This window comes from Phoxinus phoxinus (assembly GCF_949152265.1).
Source record: "Phoxinus phoxinus genome assembly, chromosome: 25".
In the NCBI taxonomy this organism is placed as follows: domain Eukaryota; kingdom Metazoa; phylum Chordata; class Actinopteri; order Cypriniformes; family Leuciscidae; genus Phoxinus; species Phoxinus phoxinus.
In genome coordinates, this window is record NC_136900.1 from 23782877 (window position 1) to 23808327 (window position 25451).

Consider the following 25451-nt stretch of genomic DNA (forward strand, 5'->3'; position numbering starts at 1 on the left):
ATAATGGGGAGGAAGTCTTAAGCTATGAAACTTGCAGGACGTTTTAATGGTACAAAGACCTCTTATATACCAAAAGATCAAGGCAAATTTGGTTTCTCATGTCATGACCCCTTTAAGTAATGTATGTTAAGCTGGCAAACACTTTAAAGTCTAATTTAAAAATGAGACTGTGCTGCCACCTTCTGGTCATTGAGAGCACTGCAAACTGCTTTCTGACTCATAACTTCAGTGTGCAATCAATGAAGGAGGAAAACAGTGAGGTCAACTTACCAGGCTTGACAGAAACACCTACAAGTACTGATGAAAATATACAAAACACTTTCCAAACTGGGAATTCACACACACTGGGAATTAATAAGGGAATAAAACTGCAGGGGTGTGTGTGAGACTGTCACAGAAATACCAAACGGTGCGCTCAATAATTTTACAAGTAGCCTACCACGAAAATGAACAGAACCTTTTATGTTCACTTACATGAAGAGATGTAGACTCCAGTCCTATCAGTAGCCTAATAAAAACTGATTTATGGTATCAGTCTTAAAGTGGGTCTTTTCATGAGATCACATGACAAGTGGTTGTGTGTTCAGCATATTTCTAGCAACTGATGACACATTTCTGGTAAGCATTTTGCATGACGCTGCATCAGTATAAATCCAACACAACTGTCATAACACAGCAAACTAAATATTACTACGATATATTAGCTTTAAGTTATGGAAGCTTGTTTCCGCCACGGACTAAAATGATTTAAAAGATATTTGCGACTTTTTATCTCACAATTCTGACTTTTTTCTTCAAAATTGAGAGTTTACATCTCGCAATTCTGACTTTGTCACACAATTCGGAGAAAAAAAGGTCATAATTGTGAGATATAGGCCTAAACTCCCACTTGCGAAAACAAAATGGCAATTACCTTTTTTTTTTTTTTTTTTTTAGTGACGGCACAAGCTTCTATATACATATTATGTAGACAATTTTTAACCTCAAATTAATAAAAAGTCAAAATATAACATCTAAAAAAATCTACAAAATACATCATTAAAGTTAAACTTTTTGTTATACTGGGTGAAACTCTCTTCACATCCTGATATCAATCAATAATAAAAGTGGTGTAAATGTTTAACAAAATGTACATATATCTTCTGTGGTAGTCGCAAGAGCAACAACAACAAAATAATTCATCCTGTCATTGCATTCGGTCTAAATGCATTGTCTTACCTGCCGGTTATCCTGTGAAAGTATCTCCATTCTCCATCCCTCCACAGACATCACACGTCATCAGATCGTTCTGTGAGGCTATTAGGGATGTCACTTTTTATTCGATATTCGAATATGCATTCGAACATGACGTGAAATATCCGTAATCGAACTACAAATAAACTATCCGGTTTTTAAAGTGGCATGTGTAGCGCATTTTTTTACAGTCTATGATTAGATTTTTTATTTAAAAAAAGCGTGTTATTTTGAAAGCGTGTTACGGCTATATAGAGAGCCTAAGTCCCTCCCCTTCCGGTCGACCACCATGGGACCTTATTTCGGAAAAATATTGTATGGTAGTCAATGGCGAGAGACAACAAATATTTTGATCTCGTTTGAATTGTGCCCTGAATTACACATATGATGTTTGTCAATTTAAAAGATACATTTTAAAGTCAAGAAAGTCGCAGTTTGATGTAAAACTGTTGAGGTATAAGACTGTGAAAATACGTAATTACAAAGACTACAAACCCAGAAGGCGCACATGCGACGTCATACCTTTACTCTCAATGAATGAAGCTAACTTTACTGAAGCTAACGTCTGTCATTTTTTCTATAGTCTTACATTATAATCCTAACGTTACGCCGTCATGCCTGACTCGTGTTTTGAGCCAGAATACACACATACGAGCAACGGATCTTGTGACGTAGGCTACATAGTGCGAGACGAGAGATGTAGTTCATCGAGCGATTTTCACATACAACTAAACGTTACTCTTCTGTTTTATGACAAACTGCGACTTTCTTGACTTTCATATTTACCTTTTAAATTGACAAACATCATATGTGTAGTTCAGGGGACAGTTCAGACGGAATAAAAAGATAAGTTATCTCTCGCCATTGACTTCCATACATATTTTTTCCGAAATAAGGTCCCATGAGCCGGAAGCGGAGGGGCGGGACTTAGGCTCTCTATATGTTATAGTCAGATATGACGGTGCGCATCTATTCATCAAGCGTCAAGCCAACGTGCAAACTATCGCAAATCAAAGTGAAAGTAAGTCGCAGACGCTTTAACACACAATAATAATAATCTTCATTAAAAGTAAAGAAACGAAATGATCTTACCAGGGCTGCCGCTCTCTCTTATTGCAGTCTTTGATTTTGAAACGTTAGCTGATGATCAATAAAATGCAGCTCATATCTGTTGCTTTCGGTGACATTAAATCCATTAAATCTGCAGCGCGGGAAATGAAGATCGGATTTATACCCGTTTTGCAAAAACACATTTAGGCCTATGTGAGCAGGAATAGTTTTGATAAATCAGAAAGCTATCCGATCTGAGAAAACGCATGAAGTGGCCAGGAATAAACATCCCCAGAAACGCAGCAGACGGCCAGAGCATCGCCAGTTGTAGACAGACGTCAGTCACCGAGCGCCACAAACAAACCACAGTTTCTCCTGAACCAAAACAATGAGCTTATGCTGCATTCACCCCATGTCGTAACCGTAATTACGAGATGGCAACCCGTGGAAAGAAGCTAAGCTCTTATCTCAAATTAAATCATTTTAATGTCGCGGCTGGTTAGGACAAACACTCTGATTAACATAGAAAAGATACCTTTCACTGCATTTCACAACGTCGAATCTGTCTGTAACTGCAACACGATAACAGCGGAGGGATACAAACGGTGAAAAAAGTCCCAGTGCTTCTATCAGCAGCAGCGCTCAAACGCTATATGGGGAGGCTGCAGACCTGGAGCCGGTAGATATAGGACCCAAACAGTTTTACGCCCCTGTTGTTCCTGATGCGTCCAGTAGGGGGATATACTGCGAAATAACATCAATAAATCGACGCTAACACATTAATAACCCGTCCATAGACTTGACAATTTTGTGTTTTTTGTTCATTTAAATATAAACGCTACAGTGTAGATCTGCACGGATTAAAATAGAAAAATAGATGCAGATATTCAGTCGGTGTTCACTCTCTTCACTCAGCCTACAGAAGACTTTTGTTTTTGTGAATTGAAAAATTAAAAATACACATAGTTGGATCAACTACGTGTTATGACAAGTAATGATATGACCTACTGCAGTTATAGGCCTATTCACCGTATGTTTTTATATGGAGACTAAGTGAAATATGTTGTTGTGAATTTATATAAAGTTACATTTAGATATTAACCATATTTAGACCATTAGACATACAGTACCGTGTAATCATATGGATCCTCGATTTAATATCTGCTGTACTATTCTCTATTGGTCGTCATACAGCTACAAAACAGTGTCCTACATACGTGGTAAGATTATGATAAATTTAAGCCAGATCGTCCTGAACTTTTTGGTAAATTCTGGAAGTTTCATCTGCATAAAGACAGAACCATCCAATGTCAAAACCTTTAAACTCAAAGGTTTCTAAAACAAATAATATCCTTGAGTCTGTTGTAAAGAACCTTTCATTTTTTATTGACAAAATGTAATATTGTATTGATTTGTGTAGCCTAATTCAATCTCTTCTGATGTCCGTATACCCCCCTTGTTTTTTTTTTTTTTTTTTTTTTTTTCCCTCTTCTCACTGTTAATGTCTGTATCCTTTCATTTGCAATACAAAATAAATAAATTAATTAATTAATTTAAAAAAAGATTAAAACATACCTCAATTCGTGTCGTTGTACAGTCTCCCCCTACTGGACGCATCAGGAACAACAGGGGCGTAAAACTGCCAGGGGCGTAAAACTGTTTGGGTCCTATATCTACCGGCTCCAGGTCTGCAGCCTCCCCATACTCCTCAAACGCACGCACTCGGCCAATCAAATTTAAGGACTAGTTGTTGTATAAAAGTAAATAAAGCACAACAGTATTGATGTAATGTCGATGTTATTAAACGTATAACTATAATGACAGACTGAACATTTATATCACAAACGTTTTAACAAAATAAAAATAGATATTTTATTGAAATAGATAATGAAAATAATAGGCTATCTAAAATGTTAAACTGAAGTAGATGGCTTTAATCAGAAAATAAATTAGTTCCTTGAATCATAAAATTGTATTTCAGCAAATTTGCATGTATGCACAGTAATTTTGTATAGGCCTAGCCTACATCAGTCATGGGCATTGTTTGACTGATAAACACTCGCCCACTCAGTAACATACAACCATGAACACTCGCTAGTATCATCCTATTAAGTGAATCAGTTTATTGTTTCATTTTTATCTCTGAAATTGCTCACAGTTATGATACAAGGGGATTTTTACACTTTAAACGCATGTTCCTGCTCTGCATGGACAATTTTATTTTATTTTGTCATTTAAGTTTTGCTTCATAACTGTATAAAATAGGAAAGTTCACAACAGGTATTGCTTTATTTTTGTTTCATTTAAACCAGCTGTCTGTAAAAAGGGGGCCGTGAACATCCAAATCTTTCCTGGTCGAGGTACATACAGACAAAAGGAAGCATTTTATAAACAGATACCACATAGACACTGCCAGCGAGCAAAAGCTGCGTTGTGTCGCTCGCTTACAGCGTGTAGTAGAAAACATGACAGGAAAACAGAAAGAGAACAAAAAAAATCGCAGAGAGACTAACAGAGGTTAAAGGTGATGGCAGGTGTTGTTTTTTTCCCATTAAAAGATTGCAGATCTGAGAAAATAGTGCGATTTTTGAGAATAGTTACGTTAAAGCCATGCAAAGAAAATGCGTGCATGCACACAGCAATACAAGTCAAAAGCAAAGAGCAGGAACGGCCTTCGACTTTCCCGTAGGCCACAACATTATATTTACAGTAGAACTGATCCAAGAACAGCTTTTTTTGTCATCCATTGTACACACACAATGATATGAAGCTGACATTGATATCGAGAAGTTCATTTCCTCCCCATAGAGGCTAAACTACATTCTTAAATTACTGTTAAATTAGCTTTTTTGTGGTTTGTTTGTTTTTACATACCATTTTGTTCTCTTTTGAAGCTAGGAAAGAAAGATTCGTAAAGTCCACGGTACTTTTACAAATCAAGACATTAGAAAGTTTCTTTAAACAAACAAAACTGTGTTGCCCTGATACAAACAAACACATTATTGTCATAAATAAATAAATAACATTCAAGTTCTCATGTATATATATATATATATGTATATATATAACTGGATGATAATAAATAAGGACAGAGATAAAACAAAAGAAAAAATACAAAAATATCAACAATGTATTCAACATTTTTTTTTTTTGTATCTGCTGGTAGCGAACATGAGAAATTATCAGAAAAAAAAGAGAAAAAAGAAAATAATTAAACACTGTATTTCAGTGTCTAACCAAATCGATTAAATGAAACAAATTGTTCCATCAGGTAATAAATACAGAAATACAAGGGTTAAATAATAATTAAATAAAGACTAACAACACAAGATTTCAAATCTGAATCTACAACAGAACTAAAGCTAGTGTCACATCTAGACATTTTATTTGTACATAATTATGTTCAATCTGTACAACAGAGATTCATTCATTAGGATGAATTCATTCAGTACTACCCCCCCCCCCCCCACCCCATCCCGTCACGAGTCCCAAACTCACTGAAAACCATGTTTCAGTCCTTTTGCAGCAATGATTTAAGATCAAGTGATGTTCTTCAAACATAAAGTCATAAATAAATAAAAGATCACAAATTGAAACGATACAATTTGAAAAAAAAAAACATCTACATCCCCAAGACAAGCTCTCAAAGTCATCTTTTCCTTCTCGACCGGTTTAGTTTTTTTTCCAATGGTCTTTATGAATCTGAGTGCAAACATCCTAGAGTTGTGTGAATGTGTGTTTGTGTCTAGTATTATGAGTGTGAATTTGTTCCAGACCTAGCGAGCTGCCTTGCGGTCTACTGCCTTCTAAAGCGATACACACATTAATTTTTTCTGATGGTTTTCCACATTTTTATGATGAAATAACTCTTTTACAACTCCTGAAAATGTGTCCTAGATGGCCAAATCATTGCCAAAAGTGTGTGCACCAGGCTTTTGATGGTTTCCTGAATCGTAACCTCATAAGTGAGACTCCATTCATAAATGATTTCAGTAGAGTTTGCCATTAGCATGTTGCTAAGCTAACAAATTATTTGAAATGCTCTTCATAGTTAACAACTTGCTAAGCTCACAACAACACAGTTCAATTGATTTCAACAGAGTTTGCCATTAGCATGTTGCTAAGCTAACAAATTATTTGAAACGCTCTTCATAGTTAACAACTTGCTAAGCTCACAACAGCACAGTTCAATTGATTTCAACAGAGTTTGACATTAGCATATTGCTACATGCTATCAGCACCATTCTCTAATGTGCATAAAAATACATAAATAAATATTGGGTAAGATAGTCCTTATTTTAATTAGACTGATTAAAGTGCTTAGCCCGCCATGTTGAATTATTTTTTTGTACAAAGTTTATTGCATTGCAGTAAGGGACTGCATTATAATGTGATCAAAGTGAGGTATCCAGACATCCCACCCCGCAAAAACTCATATCCGGTAGATGGTAAAACACCCACCATAATATAAAAAAATATTATATTATACTATATTCATTCTCATAAGCTGCCTAACACGGGTTTGTTGATTATCCGTGCACCGAAAGTGAAAGTGATGTAGTTGAGAGTGACGAAAAAAAGAGCAGAGGATCTCCACAAAATCACAAAGTGGTCCAGAAGACGCATTTGAAACGTGGGATATCCAATGCTATCTTACGACCAATTTGTAAAGGTGGCTAATTCGTACGATTTGTCTAAACCCCAGTGATGGGTAGGTTTAGGGGTGGGGTCAGGGGTAGGTCATTCGTATGAATTCGTACGAATTAGCCGCCTCGTAAAATTTGTGCGAATTGCCGTGAGACCGGGTTGGATAATCCCAGGTGTAACGGTAATGCGTCTTGGCTGACCACTTGTGATCGGTCCACTGAAAATGCATCTAATACCACATGGAAACAGGCTTTCTCTGTCGCTTGATCGATTTCCGGGATATTGTATATAATATCATTCGACACCCGGACCTTCTGGGACAGGTGGGATGTCTGGGACAGTATCTTAGAGGCAGCTCACCAAGTTTTGGAACAGAGTCTGTTGGAGACGCCGGTTCCCACCGGCTAGTCGACTATTTTAACAGGATGCTGATATGATGGTAGGGCAGGCGGTGTGTGTATTTGTGTTTTAGTCCTTGTCAAGCGTGGAGAGACCGGAGAGTGGGAAGGGAAGAGTGTGACGAAGGATGAAGTGTCCATCTCCTTGGTAACCTGCTTGTTCGTCATGAAAAGTGCCGTCTGTCAATAAATGTCCGTCACAGGATGTGCAGGGAAGTGGGGCAGCGTTTTAATACGTTTTCTGGATAATTCCTAGCAGCAAAGACAAGCCGTCACAAAGGTGAGGAAAACGGGAAGGCAGACGTAAAAGACATGAAAACATCTGGGGTAGAAACAACAGGGGTTCGGGAAGGGGCTGGCAAACGGACATGGCAAAGACGGTGACAGAGGAAATGTGTCTGGATTTGTGTCATAACTTGTTTTTAAACCGTCATTCCATCATACAAAAGTTTGTCCAAATATAAATCCCATCACCTCTAAGACATATTTTAGTGCTTTTATGTAGGTACGTTTGAAAAAGCTTGATTGGTAAAGTGTTAGGGCTGCTCCTGTATCCCAAAGGATGCCACCAGTTTGGCATTGTCCCTGGGATTGCCCGCTGGGCATTTAGAGTCACTAGGCTGAGGGTCGTGGCGACGGGCGTTAGATGGGTGTCTGTTGGGCGAGCCAGGTGGAAGAGGCACCTGGCCATTCTTCTCGTCTGAAAAAAGTTGTTTAATTACGTCAAAGAAGTTACTCAATGGGCTGCCTAGGTACACAGATAGGAAGAAAAGGAAAAAAGAGAGAACAAAGAAATGAACAATGGGTTCGCACAAGGAGAAATGGACAGAAAGGGGAAAAGAGATAGGATAGGGAAGAAGACTACGACTTAGGGAAGAAGACTACGACTTGGAGAAGCTTTGAGGGCCACACTAACTTTTTAAATTCTGTACAAGAAATTAGGCTTCTCTGGTTAAACCAGTTAAAACCAGCTTAAGGTTGTACCTAGCTGGTAGCCATTAGCTGGTCCAAGCTGGTTAGTACATTCAAGTTACAATATTTTATCAGTATCTGTGTTTCCTGGAAACGGTACCAATGACCATGGGCTTGCTAGCTTTATAGTCTACAAGTTGAGCAACAGCAACATAACTAGTTGTAGTTTAGATGGTTGATAAGCTGGACTATCAGATGGTGGGAGCCTAGCTGAGCTGGTAGACCATCTTGGACGAGATAAATCGCATTGACTGCCAAAAAATGTTCTAGCCCAAATTCAACTAGGTTCCCTCTGGCTGGTCAACCAAATGAACCATCTTACTTCACCACCTTAAGCTGGTATGACCTGCTTTGTCCAGTAACGTCCTTGACCAAGATGGTGTAACGTCAGCCAGGTCCCCAACAGCTGGTCAACCATCTACATCAGCTTGGACCAGTTAGAGACAAGCCACTGTGTTTGTGAGTTCACAAACAGAACTACCACCTTAAAGTCAACGTGAATCAGCATTTGCAACCCATTTTACCTCTGCCACGACATAGATACAAGTCGCACAGAATATTAGAGCAAAAAAGAATCAGCAAATTGTCCTTAACAGGGATTTAACTCTGTGAGGTTTAGGATGGAGTCCAGTTGCAGTTGATTGTTGAAGCTAACTTTTGAGGAGCCCTTTTCACCTTGAGGTTAAGTTCATCCCAAGAGCATCTTTATGGTAATATAAATGTTTTATATATGCTGTAATTTGCTATTATTGAAGTACCCTATACTTTAATATTAACTGCAATTGAATAACTCATTAACTATTGGTGAGACCGCAGTACCTAAAACAGATAAACTGCTTTGGCTAACACTATTTTTGGCCTAGGTCAGGGGTAGGCAAGTTCGGTCCTAGAGAGCCGCTGTCCTGCAGAATTTAGGTCCAACCCTAATCAAACAAACCTTAACCAGGTAATCTAATCAATGTCTTCAGGATTACTAAGGCTATAGTCAGGTGAGTTTTTTTCTGTGTTGAAGCAAAACTCAGCAGGACAGCGGCTCTCTAGGACCGAACTTGCCGACCCCTGGCCTAGGTGAAGGCAGTGAAAAGGCAAGTTGCTTAAAGAGATTGTTCACTTAAAAATGTAAATTCTGTCATCATTTACTCACCATCAAGTTGTTTCAAACCTGTTTGAATATCTTTCTTCTGCTGAACACACAAGAAGATATTTTGGAGAATGCCGGTAACAGTTGATGTATCCCATTGACTTCCATAGTAGGGAAAAAAATACTATGGAAGGCAATGGGGTCCGTCAACTGTCTGGTTACCGGCATTCTCCGAAATATCTTTTTGTGTGTTCAGCAGAAGAAAGAAATGCATACAGGTTTGAAACAACTTGATGGTGAGTAAATGATGACAGAATTTTCATTTTTAAGTGAACAATCTCTTTAAGTAAGTTATTACACTTTTCCAAAAGATCAACGTTTGTTTTTTCTTTGCAGTAATGAGCACTGAAAATCATCTGCAATAAGACCAGGAACATGTATTAAGACAGTAAATAGGGTTGGGTTCAACTTCATGTTGACTTTGAAGATGGTTTTAGCTGGATTTTCTGGTTGGGGTGAAGCACATGGGCACACATGGCTTTATACAGCCAACATGAGAGAGGCTGGATAATTAGAAAAGGCTCTAAAGTAATGAGTGAAGCGATGTGTCATCTGTACACTCTGTCACTGCAGAAAGAATGACACATAGATCAGTCAGGAAACCCACACATGGGTAGATCGTACCCTTTAATCTTTATTCTGCTCACTTCTCAGTCACATAAGCCTATGAAGTGTCATCTGTCCGGTTCAATTATACACCATATTCAACAAGATATCACCATGAAGCAACGCTGTATATTCTGTAATTATGTTAATGAAAAATATTTTTTGATGGATAGAAAGACTACAATGTCTACAAACCTTTTCCGTATAGAGCCTACTGAGCAATTATTTAAACAAGCTAATAATTAACTAACAACATAAAATAAATTACAAAAACCTCACAAACTTTGCACTACTGCAAATGCAGTAACTCGTTCTTTCACTTATTCTAGCAGACTTTGTGTCAACTTTTAGTTTCTCGACAGGCTACTAAAAACCTGTGCATCCTGATTCATGAATTCTGGCGATTCTGGCGACTGTAAGCGGCTTTTTTCAAAAGTTCTTGGCATTTGTGTGTAATATGCACCAGACGGTCTGGCTCAGACTAGCCTTCAGCCATCTCTGACTGCATGAGAAAACCCCCTTTAGTGTACTTGACTTCAGATTCTTCCAAACTCATGACTACACATGCAACCATAATTACACAAACTGGCACACTGTCAGTGGTGTAGGGTTCATTTGAACATCATCAGAGCCTCTGGTGTACATATGTATAGCCTCGTCTGTTTGGCGCACATAGCCAAGAAACTAAGACCAGGTTTGTAAGCCACACACACACACACACACTAAGTATGTATTGTGACTGCCAGTTTCTGTTGTGCACATCTTAGTGTTTTAAGTGCACACAAAACTTAAAGAAAACAAAATAAAATTGTGCTGCACTTACTGATTCAATCACGTTACATGTGAAAGGGTATTTATGGGGCTGGGCGCACTTTAAATTGGACGTAATACAGTACATGCGTGATTACAAGTGTTGTGGTTATAGCAGGTTTAATAAGTAAAAATGTAGTGTGCATAATAAAGTAATTCAGTGGCCCCAAAAACCTTTCGGATACTTAAAGGGATAGTTCACCCAAACATGACAATTCTGTCCAATTTCCATCCACCAATTTGTATGCGCATTTTGGGTAATTGCATAAAAAAAAACGCTGAATGGAAACGGCAAGATGCGCAAAAACTTGCATTAAAAACCCTTATGCGCTTAATTGAGGAGAACCCTTTTTTTTCCCGATAAGAAGTCACACGCACAAACTACAATGGAAAAACATTTACCGAATAAATCCCTCGTGGCTCAACAAAAAGCTCACGTGACTTTGCCTCAACAGTGGATGTGATTGTATAAATGGACTAACCAGTGCACAGCATCTCAAATGTTGGTTTGATCATTCTGAAATGCTGACAAAGGCTGTCATCAGAACGATGTGATAACAGGACCTTTCAGAAGCGTCTCAAGCAATTGCCTTCCCAAAAACCATCATCCGAACGCAAGATATCAGGGCCGTGTTTACTGCGTTTCGTCTGCGCATTTATGTCATTTATGATGAAGGACAAAGAGCCACAGCAAATTTTGCACCAATTTCCCAGGTAGTGATGATTTTGTGCATAAGTTATATTCACAACTTTGGATGGAAACACACATTGGTGACAGAATCTTAATTGTTGAGTGAACTACCCTTTAAGTCTTACTTAAACTGTCTGAATGTCACGGATGGATCTCAGCCAGCCTCGGCAAACTGCTGCATGACTTAAAAGTATTTCACTCAATACATTGTTATTAATATATTAAGATAATAAAAAGCTGTGTTTTGATAATCTACATTAAAAATTTTTATAAAAAAACACATAAAATCGAGATTGAAACTGTGATCATACTTCTTTCCTACTCACTACTCACAGTTTCTGTTAATAAAAACAGTTTGAAAACAAGCAATTTTATCATAATTACAGCATAATGGAAATATCTCTTTGAATGTGTTGAATTTGATGAAAGCAAGTGGCTTTTATTTTAAAGAATGATAGCACAAGCATGCTTTTCAAGCAAAACATTTCACCAAAAAAAATGTGTAAATTCCAATTGGATTGATTTGTGCTAAAGCAAAGACATTCACACATTTTTAAGTGTTAAGTGTTTCAATACTCTTTCTGTCCACTGTAATTGTGGTGCAATTTGGTGTATTTAACACACAAGCCGTAAAGAGTCTTACCACACTTTGACTTTGCGACTCTACCAGTTTTTGAGTTCTCTGGATACATGTGAGAGAGAGAAACGTGTGTTGACACCAAACAAAACTTTCGCAAATAAGAGCAGCCTTAAAAAAAGTTAAAAAATTTTTGGTTTATAAATCGGATCAGCGCATTAGCACATTAAATTTGCTGTGTGTGCTCTTCATCATGCCCAAGTGAAGCAAATGAGCAATTTCCCATTAACAAGCATGGGGCCTGATGTCTTCATCTAGACCACATTAGCGGCGAGAAGACTGCGGTTCGGTGGTTATTAGACAAGTTTGTGTGGATGATTATGCTTGTTTGGAATAAAAATAGTTTTATGAAACTAAAGAACATTAGGGGGTTAGGCCTAGTCATTTTCATAAACACAGAAAACCACAGCCTCCTCCACAAAACAACATAATTAAATCAGTGATTTTAGTTGATTTATTAATGTTTATTTTTGGACCGGTACGTGCAATCTGACTGCAGTGAGTGTGTGCCATTCATCTGTGCGGTGCCGTAGTGCGTTCAAACCACAGTGAGTCATACAGCGCTGAATGAGACGTGAAGAGCAATGAATGTGACATGTTTGAGTGAAAGGGAAGGAGAAAGAGAGATAGACGGTGAAAGAGAACAGAGAAGGACGACAGGAGGAGAAAAAGGGAGGATCTACTCTCTTGAGATGGTCTGCAATGTCTTCCTGTTGCTGACTACTTCACCCTCTTGTCATATACTATATAGAAGTTAGAACTAACATGTGTACATGTAATACCATTAGCAAAAAATGCTTAAAAATCTAGCATTTTTAGATCAAAATCTTCTGAAGGATCGTCACAGGATTAAATTTGATTTCAAAAATATATTAAAAATAGAAAACAATTATTTTAAATTGTAATATTACTGTTTTTCACCCTATGTTTTTGATCAAATAAATGCAGCCTTGGTTAACATGAGAAACTTATTATAAATGTTTTATTTATGTATTTAAAAAAAAACTTTTTTAGTCATGTACAGACCACATTTGAGTGTAGAACTAAATTAATATAAATGAACTAAATTAATAACTTTTTTACAACAAAAATGAACCATTACTTACACTGCAAAAATTGCTTTTCTTATTTAGTATATCTAAATCCATATATCTAAACATTCTTAAATCAAGATGCTTTTACTAGAGGAGTAAAACGATATTATATCTTGTTTTCTGAGGGGGGGGGATTTATTTTTCTTAATAATAATAAAACATTCTTACCCCATTTGCAGATATTTTTGCTTTTTTTGAGCAACAATTCACTTAATTTTTATTTATTTACCCAGAAAACAAGACATAATAATTATGGCATTTTACTCGTCTAGTAAATGCATCTTGATTTAAGAATTTTTAGATATTTGAACTAGAAACAAGAACAAAATACTAAGTAAGAAAAGCATTTTTTGCAGTGTACTTAAGATGGACTGTGATGCTATTCTAGAAACAAACTTTATTGCATTATTTTCCTCTTATCATTGCAAGGCTGACTTGACTTTTAGAACAAATAACAGGAAAAGTATCAAAGTTGCTAAATATACAGTAACTAAATATCTTTGGAGGTCCATTGGCAGAAATAATATTGTTTCAATACTGGAAAATCTGTGTTGGTGTGCATTTGATCAAATCTAGTTGGGTTATATTGGTTTTGTCTATAAGATGTTGTGGTTCATCTATCAGACCAGTAGGTGGAGCTGTTATCAGGGATATGGTTGGGACACAGTCAAATATCATCATGTGTCAAGAAAAGAGGACATGCAAATGAAGAATAGGATGAAAAAAGTGGCTTTCTTTTCTTTTTTCCTCTGATAAAACCACATAATCAGCCGTTCATCCTTGAAACTCTGAATAGTTTGAGGTATACACTGAAAAATATTGTCCCAAAACTTGATATTTTTATTGTAATGTCCCTGATTTGTGTCTTTTGTGTTATGTTTGGTTTTGCACAATAGCTGTCTGATAAAACTGATGGGGACAAAGCAAGACTTTCGTTTTGGGGTTATCCCGAACTGAAACCGTACAAGAAACCTTCATATTACCAGCCCAAATCTATCACCCAAATAGGACACAGTCTCCCAAAGCTAGAAATCATGAAGCTGAGGTGCCCAGGTTTGGAGAAGGGAACGCTACCGCTAATCCCGCCTGAGAAATGGGAGCATCGGTGTGACCGAAGGGAATCACAGAGACCTGGACAACTCCCCGTCTCTTCTAGCGTCTGCAGGGTTGGTTTAGGGTGGGATCATGTGGAGAATACTGTGATGCTGTGCTGCGGTCGAGGGGTGCGGGGGCATGCGTGATGAAGGAGAGCTATAAACAGGCATGTGAGCGGGAACATGGGGCTCGGGGCGGGGGAAGGGACAGGGGATTTATACTCACCAGACAGCTGTTGGACCCCCGGCTGGTCGTGTGTGCTTAACAATTGCGCCTGAATCGTCTCTACCACCCGCTTAAAGCGCCGACTTGGACCTACAATGAAGTGAGGTCACATGTGAAACGAAAAGAGTCTGTTGACATTTTCTTGTTGAACTGGAAGTTGGGGCGGGGTTTCCTTAAGACGGATTAGTTGACAAGTCATGTTTGCACCATAGTAAAAGGAGAAATACATAAAGACAGAACAATCTAAATTAGGACCATGAGCTCTTGAAGGCCTTTTAGGAATCTGACAGGAATTTATTGTAAAACTACTTGCGGCCCGTCTTATCTCGGCTAGGTGGACAACGGCATGGGCCACACTGGATGTTTGAGTAATAAACAGAATTTAACCTTCTTGTATAATAACAATGTATTGGTGAATAGAAATGTTATATATATTTATAACTTCTTAAATGAAAAATTTTGAATCTATTTGGCAACAAAGGCTTTTCAGTCAAAATTATGGTTAATATGACTGAAAAAAATACCCTAAATAAGCCATTTCAGAGCAAATTGATCAATATCGAGATGCATACTGATCGTCAAAAGGCAGAAAAATATCGATATATTTTTTTTTTAGCTTTTATCATCCAACCATGGCTGCCAAATTGACCCAATCTGTGCTCTACTAGGGATTGGTTTCCTTGTAAAAAATACGGTTGCGGGTTATTCTGACAAATTTAACGTGATTATCCCAAATAAGATTGAAAAAAAGGTTTTTCCACAGCTATTTCCGTGTTTTCAAGCTACACTCGTGATCTACGGGCTTGATGATTGGTGATGCTGATTGCAGTTGCGGTGTTTACCTGAGAGCAGAGTAAAGGTGACTGAATAGATGCCGTTCTCCTTGGTGGTCACGGTGCTCTCGGTGTACGTGATGTCAACCTGAAACTTAACAGGCTTTTGGAAGACGGTGGGACCGGCTGTGGATTTGTACTCGGCCCGAAAACTCGTCTGCGAGACGACGCTGTGACTGAGGCTGGGTATCTGAGGGAGGAGAAAGCTCGATTAGCTCTTACATATTTGGAAGCACCTACGAGGAACCTCTATGGAAACTTGTGACTATTTATAACGTTCGTGTAGCCCGAAGGTGAGGAAAACATCACTAACCATGACAAGCAAGTTTTTAAACCGACATTTAAACCACTTGCCGGTCTAAATGACACACTAAACTCCTTTCCCTTTTCCACAAACCTCTCGAGGCACAACATCTATATGCTAATGATTCATGCCCAGCGTTGATTTTCCATTGACCTCTAATGAAAGAGGCAGCCACAGGGAAGGATGGAAACATCACACACTAGCATTTTACAGAAATGAAACACAAATCAGAAAGGTGTTTGCGAACGTAAAAACACAGGCTTCCGGCCAAGCCTATCAAAACTGCTGCGACGAGGAAAGTCTTTCGATCTGATAGAGAGAACGTAGAAGCATGTATTCAAATATTCATAGCCGTCGTTCACAACACTGGAACGAAGCGGGATTGGAGCCGTGCGAAACAGATTGCTTACCGAGAGAAAGGCGTGGACGATGTCGGCTTTTATCGAGCTCAGCGGCTTGTCCTTAATAACCACGAAGATCTGTTCTTCTTTCTCTAGGTTGATGAAGTTACCAAACCAAGATTTTTTGGCAAGTCTGCAGGGCGAGAGAAATACAACACATTAACTTTTTATGAAGTCTCCAGGGGATACAAGATCAGTCCATATCAGAGCTCAGAATAAGACGCTATGGCGCTTATGTAAAATAAATTGATATTGAATAATTTATAAAAGGGACTCTATGAAAGATCGGCACACAGCAGAGCATCTATGAATTAACATGATGGACTTTGCATGAGGTTATATTGATGGCTGTGAGAAAAAAATAATGAAGTCGTACAGAAATCCATAAGAAAATCCAGCAAAAAAAAAAAGCTTGTACATATTCACCCTGGTTGGTGTTTTGCTCCTAAAATGCATTTTAGGAAGTCAATTGTTATAAAAGCCAATATGAATGCATCAGTTTATGTGATATCAATTTAAGAAGACTTGCAAAATTGGCTCATGCATTTAAAGGTGTACGAGTTGCTTTGATCTATATAAAGTATTTCTCAGTCAGATGATGCTGCAACTTTAGGTTACACTTTATTTTGATAGTCCACTTTAGACATTCCACTAACTATAACTAACTTTTCAACTACAGTACATGTCAACTAACTCTCATTAGAGTATTAGGAGAGTGTAGTAGACTAGGTTCGGTGTAGGAGCCATATAACGGGAAAGTCATGTGACCAAATGATAAGGGGTGTGTCATTAATTAAGTGGGGTTAAAACACCTGTTGTGTGTGTGTGTTTGGATGGAAGAATGGGGGTGAGTGCTGGAGCACATATTTTGTTGAACGTGCAAACCTGAACAAAATAAAACAACATGCAAGCTTCAAAGAAAAACGCGTCACATAAGTTATTCCTCCACTCAGCTCCTTAGCGGTCTTTGGATTGTTTTTATGTGCCGCTACAAGTTAGTCAACAAAATTGTTTGTTTGAGAACGTGAACGCATCGACTTTGGATTCAAGGAAAGGCTGTCGCGCTTTGACTGGACGGAAAGGAAGCGCAGCGCTGACTGACGGAGATTCGCCCCGCTCGATTGTTTTAATGAGAAGGATTATTGCACATTGGACTTTTAATGCAACAGGACCGACCTCTTTGGATATGTTTTCTGCTGACAATCATCGCACAATTGGACATTCAAATCAACAGGACCGACGTCTCCAGATACGTTCGCTGCCGTTGAACTGGTAGGACATTGTGTTGTTACGTCTTTGCTTGTGTTCGCGGATGATTTGAAACGGTTTGGCAGTTTGTAGTTTGGTTGCGATTGATGCAGCTCTGTTTGGCGTGTTTGATGAATCGTTGTTTAGACTGCTGGGCTTTTGCGAATCTTTTGGAGTTGTGAGACATATCCGATGATATGTGTTGTTTTGGATTGTGTTGGCTTGTTTTGGGAAGCGTCTAAGTGTGACGTATTTAGACGCGCTGAGGTGCGCGTGCTTCAATCATGAGTGAAATTGAAACGGGCACGGATGTCGAACCTGAACAGGACACATGTAAAAGAAAAGTTCAACTCACAGCAAAGGCTTTGGCTTATAAACTTGAGCAACTTCAGAAAGAACGAAAAAGAAATGTAAACGTGATTAAAAGTTCTATTCCAGCCATCAAAGAACTCCTGCTGAAAAATGAGAACGTTTCAGCCGTACAGTCTGAACTTGAAACTTTGGTGCAAACTTTTAAAGAGACCGTCAAGCTGCATGATTCAGTGATCCCATTATTGCCTATTGACGAGCAAATCAAACAAAATGAGTGGTTCTCAATCATTTATAAACACAGTGATGCATTTATAAAAGAGACAACACAATGGATCAATGGAATTGAGAAGTCAAGTGATGATAACCAGGATCAACAGTTGAAAACAGTTGAATGCCCTTCAAATGATTCAAAAAACCAGAATATGTCTCAAACTTCCATGCATAATAAAGATGATATAAACCCAAGCGACAGTATTTCTAATGTTGGAAGTAAAGGATCAAGTCAACGTAGTTCTTCCTCAAGACGTTCAACTACATCAACAACTTCTTCGGCCCGCATTAAGGCAGAGGCCGATATTGCATCTTTGTTGGTTCGTCAAAATTTAATGAAGGAAAAACATGCAATTGAAGAAAAGGAACAGAACTTAAGGAAACAGAAAGAGGATTTTGAGTTGCGAATGGAAATTGCTGCAACTGCGGCAAAAGTGAAAGTGCTTAAAGGTTCTAGTGTGCATCGTGTCAAAAGTGATGTGACTCATCGGTCCGATGGAATGAATTCCTACTTCGATAAAGGACAACAGGCAACACAGACACTCAACGCTGATGCAAATTCTTTTACTCCAAGAGCTGAGACTCATCAAATTGTTTCTTCTAAGGATGGTGGCAATGCAGCTCCCAAGGCGAGCAAGGGGAACATTTCTCATGCAATTTATTCCCAGAACATCTCAAAGTTAAGTAGAACAACTCCGAGCGGTTATGTGAATGCCGGTCCAGGAAATAGGCCTACTGATCAAGTTCTCCATATTATGGATAAACAAAATGAAATCACATCTTTACTGATTCAACAACAGTGTTTGTCATCTTTGCCTAAAAGGGAAATTCAAGTGTTTGATGGAAACCCTCTGCATTATCATGCCTTCATGAAATCCTTTGAAAGTGGTGTGGAGCGAAAAACTGAAAGCCCTAGCGATCGCTTATATTTTCTTGAACAGTATACCCGGGGTCATCCAAAAGAGATTATAAAGAGTTGCCAGCATATGCCTGCCGACCGTGGGTTTTTAAGGGCCAAAGCTTTACTACAAGAGCATTTCGGTGACCAGTATATAATTGCATCTACCTATATGGAAAAGGCTCTTTCATGGGCAAATATCAAAAGCGAAGACGTCAGAGCTTTACAGGATTATAGTCTGTTCCTAAGAAGCTGTTGTAACTCTATGGAAGATATTCAGTATTTTCATGAGTTGGATACTCCCTCCAATATGTTGACGGTGGTGAAGAAATTACCATACAAATTGAGGGAAAAATGGAGATCTGAAGTCTGTGAATTGCAGGAAGCTGTCAATCAACGGGCTACCTTCAGCGACATTGTTAACTTTGTTGAAAGGCAAGTAAAAATAATGACGGATCCAGTTTTTGGAGACATACAAGATGGTCCAGCATTAACAGGAAGTACATTTTTCAACAAAGGCAAGTCTCAGTCTTCCCTTAAATTTAAAAGAAGCAGTTTTGCTACTAACGTCACAGCAATGGAAAATAAATCAGAAATTGGAACCAACAAAAGGGAAATTGTTTCGCCCAGCACCAAGAGTTGTTTGTTTTGTAGATGTGGACATGCTTTGGAAATGTGCCCTCTATTGGAAAAGAGGAGTCATGGTGAGAAGATTGCGTTCTTAAAGGAGAATGGCGTTTGTTTTGGCTGTATGTGCACAGGGCACATCAGTAGAGATTGTAGAAATCGCCTTTCATGTAAAGTGTGTAATCTTAAGCACCCAAGTATACTTCACTTCTACCCACGAGAAAAGGAGACCGATTCAAACCTCATCAGGAGACAAATGGACACTGTAATGGGCAGTGCTCCGGAATCCGTTGAGTCCAGTGGATTTATTGGGGCTGGTGAATTTGACTGTAAACTTTCCATAGTTCCGGTACAAGTGAAATCTAAAAAAGGAAATAAGACTGTGGTTACTTATGCTTTTCTGGATCAAGGTAGCACTGCAGTATTTTGTACACCTGCATTGATGAACAGACTTGGTCTTTCAGGTAAAAGGACTAATATTCTCTTGCGTACTATGGGACAGGAAAAAGTCACAACTACCCATGTTGTTTCTGGATTAGAGGTGGCCGGTTTGAACAAAGATGACTTTTGGGAATTGCCTGATGTCTATACACAAAATACTATGCCTGTGCACGGTGGAAACATCCCAAGACAAAAGGATTTGCAGGGATGGCCACATCTGAAACATGTGACTCTACCTGAAATTGACTCTGAGGTTGAATTGCTTATAGGAATCAACGCCCCAAGGGTTATGGAGCCAATTCAAGTGATCCGCAGTGTCAATAATGGACCATACGCAATTAAAACCAGGTTGGGATGGACCGTAAATGGTCCACTAAGAGGAGATGGTGGTCACCAGTCTGCCTTTGGGTATCCTGACGTTACAGTCAACAGGATTTCAGTTTCAAACTTGGGAGAGCTTTGGCAACAACAATTCAAGGTTGATTTTCCTGAGTGTAACAAAAACGAACAAGCCGGGTTTTCAAGAGAAGATCACAAGTTCATTGAGATGGTAACAGACTCATTACAGCTTGTAGATGGTCATTATTCTATTGGCTTACCTTTGAGGAAGAAAAATGTTCGTATGCCAGACAACAGGACAATTGCTGAACAGCGTGCTCTGAACCTAAAGAAAAGGTTGAAAAGGGATGTTTCATTTCATTCTGAATATTCTGTTTTCATGAAAGACCTTATTTCTAAAGGTTATGCAGAAAGAGTGCCAAGTGAGGACTTAAGACGTAACGACGGGAAGGTATGGTACATACCCCATCACGGCGTCTATCACCCACGAAAAGAAAAACTGCGGGTTGTATTCGATTGTGGTGCTACATTTCGAGGGATATCTTTGAATACCCAACTGTTACAGGGTCCAGATCTCACCAGTTCATTGATCGGAGTGATATCCAGATTCAGGAAGGAAAGAGTTGTGATCACAGCAGATGTCGAAGCCATGTTTCATCAGGTGAGGGTGCCAAAAGATGATGCAGATATGCTGAGATTTCTTTGGTGGCCTGATGGTGACCTTACTCGAGATATGGTTGAGTATCGTATGGTTGTGCATCTCTTTGGAGCTACTTCATCACCCAGTTGTGCAAATTTTGCCCTTAGAAGGTGTGCTGAAGACAACAAAGACTTCAGCAAGGAAGTAATTGATGCAGTCTTGCATTGTTTTTATGTGGATGACTGTCTGTTGTCAGTAAATTCAGAGGAAAAGGCTGTTTCTCTGTATCACGACCTTGTTGCTATTTGCGCGAAAGGAGGTTTTTCACTGACAAAATGGATCAGTAACAACCGAGATGTTCTGGCAAAAATTCCAGAGGAATTCAGAGCAAAAAATTTGAAGGACTTGGATTTGGACCAAGATTTACTTCCAGTGGAAAGAGTGCTGGGAGTACAATGGTGCATACAATCTGATGCCTTCAAGTTTAAGATTGTGTTGCAGCAAAGACCTCTGACCAAAAGAGGGATCCTGGCTACCATGAGTTCTGTCTATGATCCTTTAGGAATCCTGTCTCCTGTGATTTTGTATGCAAAAAAGATCTTGCAAGACCTGTGCAGGAAGAAACTAGGCTGGGACGAAATTATTCCCGCTTCAAATGCTCAGGAGTGGATCAAGTGGTTGGACGGATTGCGTGAATTGGAAAGCTTCAAAATCGATAGATGCTTCAAACCAATGGGTTTCGGAGAGGTGAGCACAGCACAATTACACCACTTTTCCGACGCAAGTGAAGACGGTTATGGAGTAGTTTCTTATCTGGTTTTGCATAATGTTGACTCCCAAGCGCACATCGCCTTTGTAATGGGGAAAGCTAGAGTAGCTCCTTTGAAGCTAGTGTCTATCCCTCGAATGGAACTAACTGCTGCAACATTGGCAAGTCGAATGGATTCATTGTGGCGATTAGAACTGTGCATGGACCTTCAAGACTCCGTCTTCTGGACTGACAGTACTTCTGTACTTCTATATATCAAAAACGAGGTCTCTAGGTACCGAACTTTTGTTGCCAACAGAGTTTCGGAAATCCTTAAGGTGTCTCGATCATCACAATGGCGGTACGTGAACACAGCAATAAATCCAGCAGATATAGCTTCTAGAGGGTTGAAAGTGGAATCATTCCTGAAGAACAAGAATTGGGTGCTTGGACCTCAGTTTCTTCTTTTGCCTGAACAGGAGTGGCCAGTTAATCCTATTGACCTGGGGGAATGTTCACCAGATGATCCAGAGATAAAAGCAAGTGTCACAGTCAGTGCTGTACAAATAGAAGAAAATATGGACGTTACAACATACTTCATCCAGTATTTCTCCTCTTGGACCCGTTTGAAGAAGTCAGTGGCTTGGATCCTCAGGTTTAAGCAATTACTCTTCAATCTAAGTCAGAAGAGGAAATCACTGAGAATGTCATTAATTCAATCTAGCATGGATGAAAACCAACAAAAACAACATTTAAAAGAGGAAATGGAGAAAATCAAGGCACAATGTGACAGAAGTGAGCTTTCTGTGGTAGAGCTAAAGAAAGCTGAATTAGGGGTAATTCGTTACTGCCAAAGAAAAAGATACTCTGATGAACTCTCAAGTTTGCAAAAGGGAGAAAATGTGAAAAAGACCAGTCACATTTATAAGCTCAATCCTATCCTTGAAGATGGTGTTTTAAGAGTCGGCGGACGTTTGAGTAGGGCAGTTATGCCTGAAGAGACAAAACATCCCGCTATACTTGCTAAGGATTTTCACATCTCAGACATCATTCTTAAACTTATACATCAAGAGGTGGGTCATGGTGGTCGAAACTATATGCTATCAAGGTTGCATCAGAGGTACTGGATACCGGGCGCCAGTATAGCTATAAGGAAGATATTGTCAAAGTGTGTGATCTGCAAGCGTTTGCAAGCAGCTCCAGGGCATCAACAGATGGCAAACCTACCCCTGAATAGAGTTTCTCCAGATAAACCTCCATTTACGTACGTCGGAGTTGACTGTTTTGGACCCTTTGAAATTAAGAGCAGGAGAAGTATTGTGAAGAGATACGGAGTTCTCTTCACATGTTTAGCCATTCGTGCTATTCATATTGAAGTGGTACAATCATTGAATACTGATTCCTTTATTAATGCACTGCGACGATTTATCGCAAGACGTGGACAAGTCTTGGAAATGCGATCTGACAATGGTACAAATTTTCATGGTGCGGAACGCGAGTTAAGGCAAGCTATCGAATGCTGGAACCAATCTCAGATCAACAACATGCTTCTGCAGAAGGGAATAAAGTGGATTTTTAATCCCCCAACTGGCTCACATCACGGAGGCATATGGGAAAGAATGATAAGGTCCGTAAGAAAAGTACTTAACGCCACCTTAAGAACACAAAACCTTGATGAAGAAGGTCTTCATACAGTTCTATGTGAAGCTGAATCAATTATAAATGGACGTCCCATCACTAAGGAATCTGCCGACATCAATGATTTGGAAGCACTGACACCCAATCATTTGCTGCTGTTAAAGACTACCCCATCATTGCCACCAGGGATCTTTCAAAAGGAGGATGTATATGCTCGTCGTCGATGGAAACAGGTGCAATATATATCAGACCTGTTCTGGAAACGATGGACAAAGGAGTACTTGCCTCAACTGCAAGAGCGGCAAAAATGGTCAGCTCCATCTCGCAACTTCGTTCCAGGTGATATTGTGATTTTGGTTGATGACTCAGCACCACGTAATTCATGGATAACTGGAAAAGTGATTCAGACATTTCCAGATAATCAAGGCTTTGTTCGTCAAGTGAGACTTAAGACCAAGACAAACTGTTTGATTAGACCAGTGACAAAAATCTGCCTTCTGCAAGAGGCAGATATTTGACGTTTTCCTTGAAAGAGAATGACTTTTTTAACACAGGCATGAACTTATTACATGCATCACATTGACACACCACATACTTCTCACTTTACATCGATGATACATTCACTCCGTGTTGACACTGTGTTACGGACTTTACAAGGACTCAGTACTGAAGAATCGACGTATTGTAAATGTGCAAACATTTATGATTGATGTAAAAAAAATGATTTTTTTTGTATTTTGAGATCTTGTATTTATAAATGTCTCCTATGTGTATTTAATATAATTATCGATTTATAATAATTAGGGGCTGGTATGTAGGAGCCATATAACGGGAAAGTCATGTGACCAAATGATAAGGGGTGTGTCATTAATTAAGTGGGGTTAAAACACCTGTTGTGTGTGTGTGTGTTTGGATGGAAGAATGGGGGTGAGTGCTGGAGCACATATTCTGTTGAACGTGCAAACCTGAACAAAATAAAACAACATGCAAGCTTCAAAGAAAAACGCGTCACATAAGTTATTCCTCCACTCAGCTCCTTAGCGGTCTTTGGATTGTTTTTATGTGCCGCTACATTCGGGTTAGTAGAATAAGTTGACTTGTAGTTGCCAAGTTACTGATAGTCAGTAGAATATCTGTTTGGGGACCAACAAAATAAAGTGTTAGCTGATATTAAGCAGACAGTCTACTAAAGGCTGGTTCACACGGTAGGATAATTTGGTCGATTTTAGCCCCGATTCACCGCTTCCGACAATCTTAAGGATGCTCCGATTATCGTAAAATAATCGGATCAGATATTCCTGCCGTGTGGTGTGTTAAGACTGCTCTCGTCTGCTCGGAAGGACGTCGGGACCACTCCGATCTCAAATCGGGGATATCCAACATGTTGGATTTGTTTGTCCCGATTTCTCCTCGTGTGTGGTGTCCCCCGGGGACAAACGAGCACGCAGCCTGTGGACTGTGGCGTGTAGCCAATCAGAAAGCGAGGTGATGAGGAAGCTCCGGGAAACAAAATCCAAACAGCCGGCGGCATGGCGCACCAGAAAGTCCGGTGGACGTCAGAGATGGAGGATAACGGTTTTTTTCGGTTAAAAACAAACTACAAACTATCGCCACTGCATTCGTCCACCATGATTGTTTACTCTGAAGTCATTTTCCAAACCTGAGAGACCCCACACACGGCGATAAAAAAATCACGGGTCTAACAGATTTGGTCGTACAGTGTGTGGTGCGCAACCAGATATATACAATATATATATACAACATTGAAGGCATTACCATGATTAAAAGTGACAGTAGATATTTATTATGTTACAAAAGCTTTTTTTATATATAAATGCTGTTCTTTTAACGTCTCTGTTGGTCAAAGATTTCTGCAAAAAAAAAAAATCAGGAATATCAGTTTACAAAAATATTCTTGAATTTGTTTTAAACATTGATAATATTAAGAAATGTGTATTGATATTTTGTGTCGGTGGCCATGCTGACTTATTAATGCTAGGAAATTTAAATAAATAAATAAATTCTAAAAATATTTCTGCATATTTCTATGATGCATTTCAGAGTATAAGCTGCCGTTGTAACCCATATTTAGAGAAAGTATTTTTAAACAACTGTTGCAATTTTGCTGCAATAGTTCTCTGAGAATTAAACCA

General features: G+C 39.0%; 1 protein-coding gene across 9 annotated transcripts in view; it reads right to left on the minus strand.

Moving 5' to 3' along the window:
- Window positions 1-5435: 5435 nt before the first annotated feature.
- Window positions 5436-25451, minus strand: part of brsk2a (BR serine/threonine kinase 2a) — a 221701-nt gene continuing 201685 nt past the window's right edge. For 3 of the 9 annotated variants that reach the window (XM_079604645.1, XM_079604640.1, XM_079604646.1), the window contains 4 exons: window positions 16147-16270; window positions 15442-15622; window positions 14600-14689; window positions 7730-8028 (listed from right to left, as the gene is read on the minus strand). In XM_079604645.1, the coding sequence (XP_079460771.1) occupies window positions 7865-8028; window positions 14600-14689; window positions 15442-15622; window positions 16147-16270 (559 nt within the window). In that variant the 3' untranslated portion in view covers window positions 7730-7864. Of the gene's footprint in view, window positions 8077-14599; window positions 14690-15441; window positions 15623-16146; window positions 16271-25451 lie in introns of all 9 variants that reach the window. The other 6 variants (XM_079604639.1, XM_079604641.1, XM_079604643.1 and 3 more) reach the window with 3 other exon arrangements.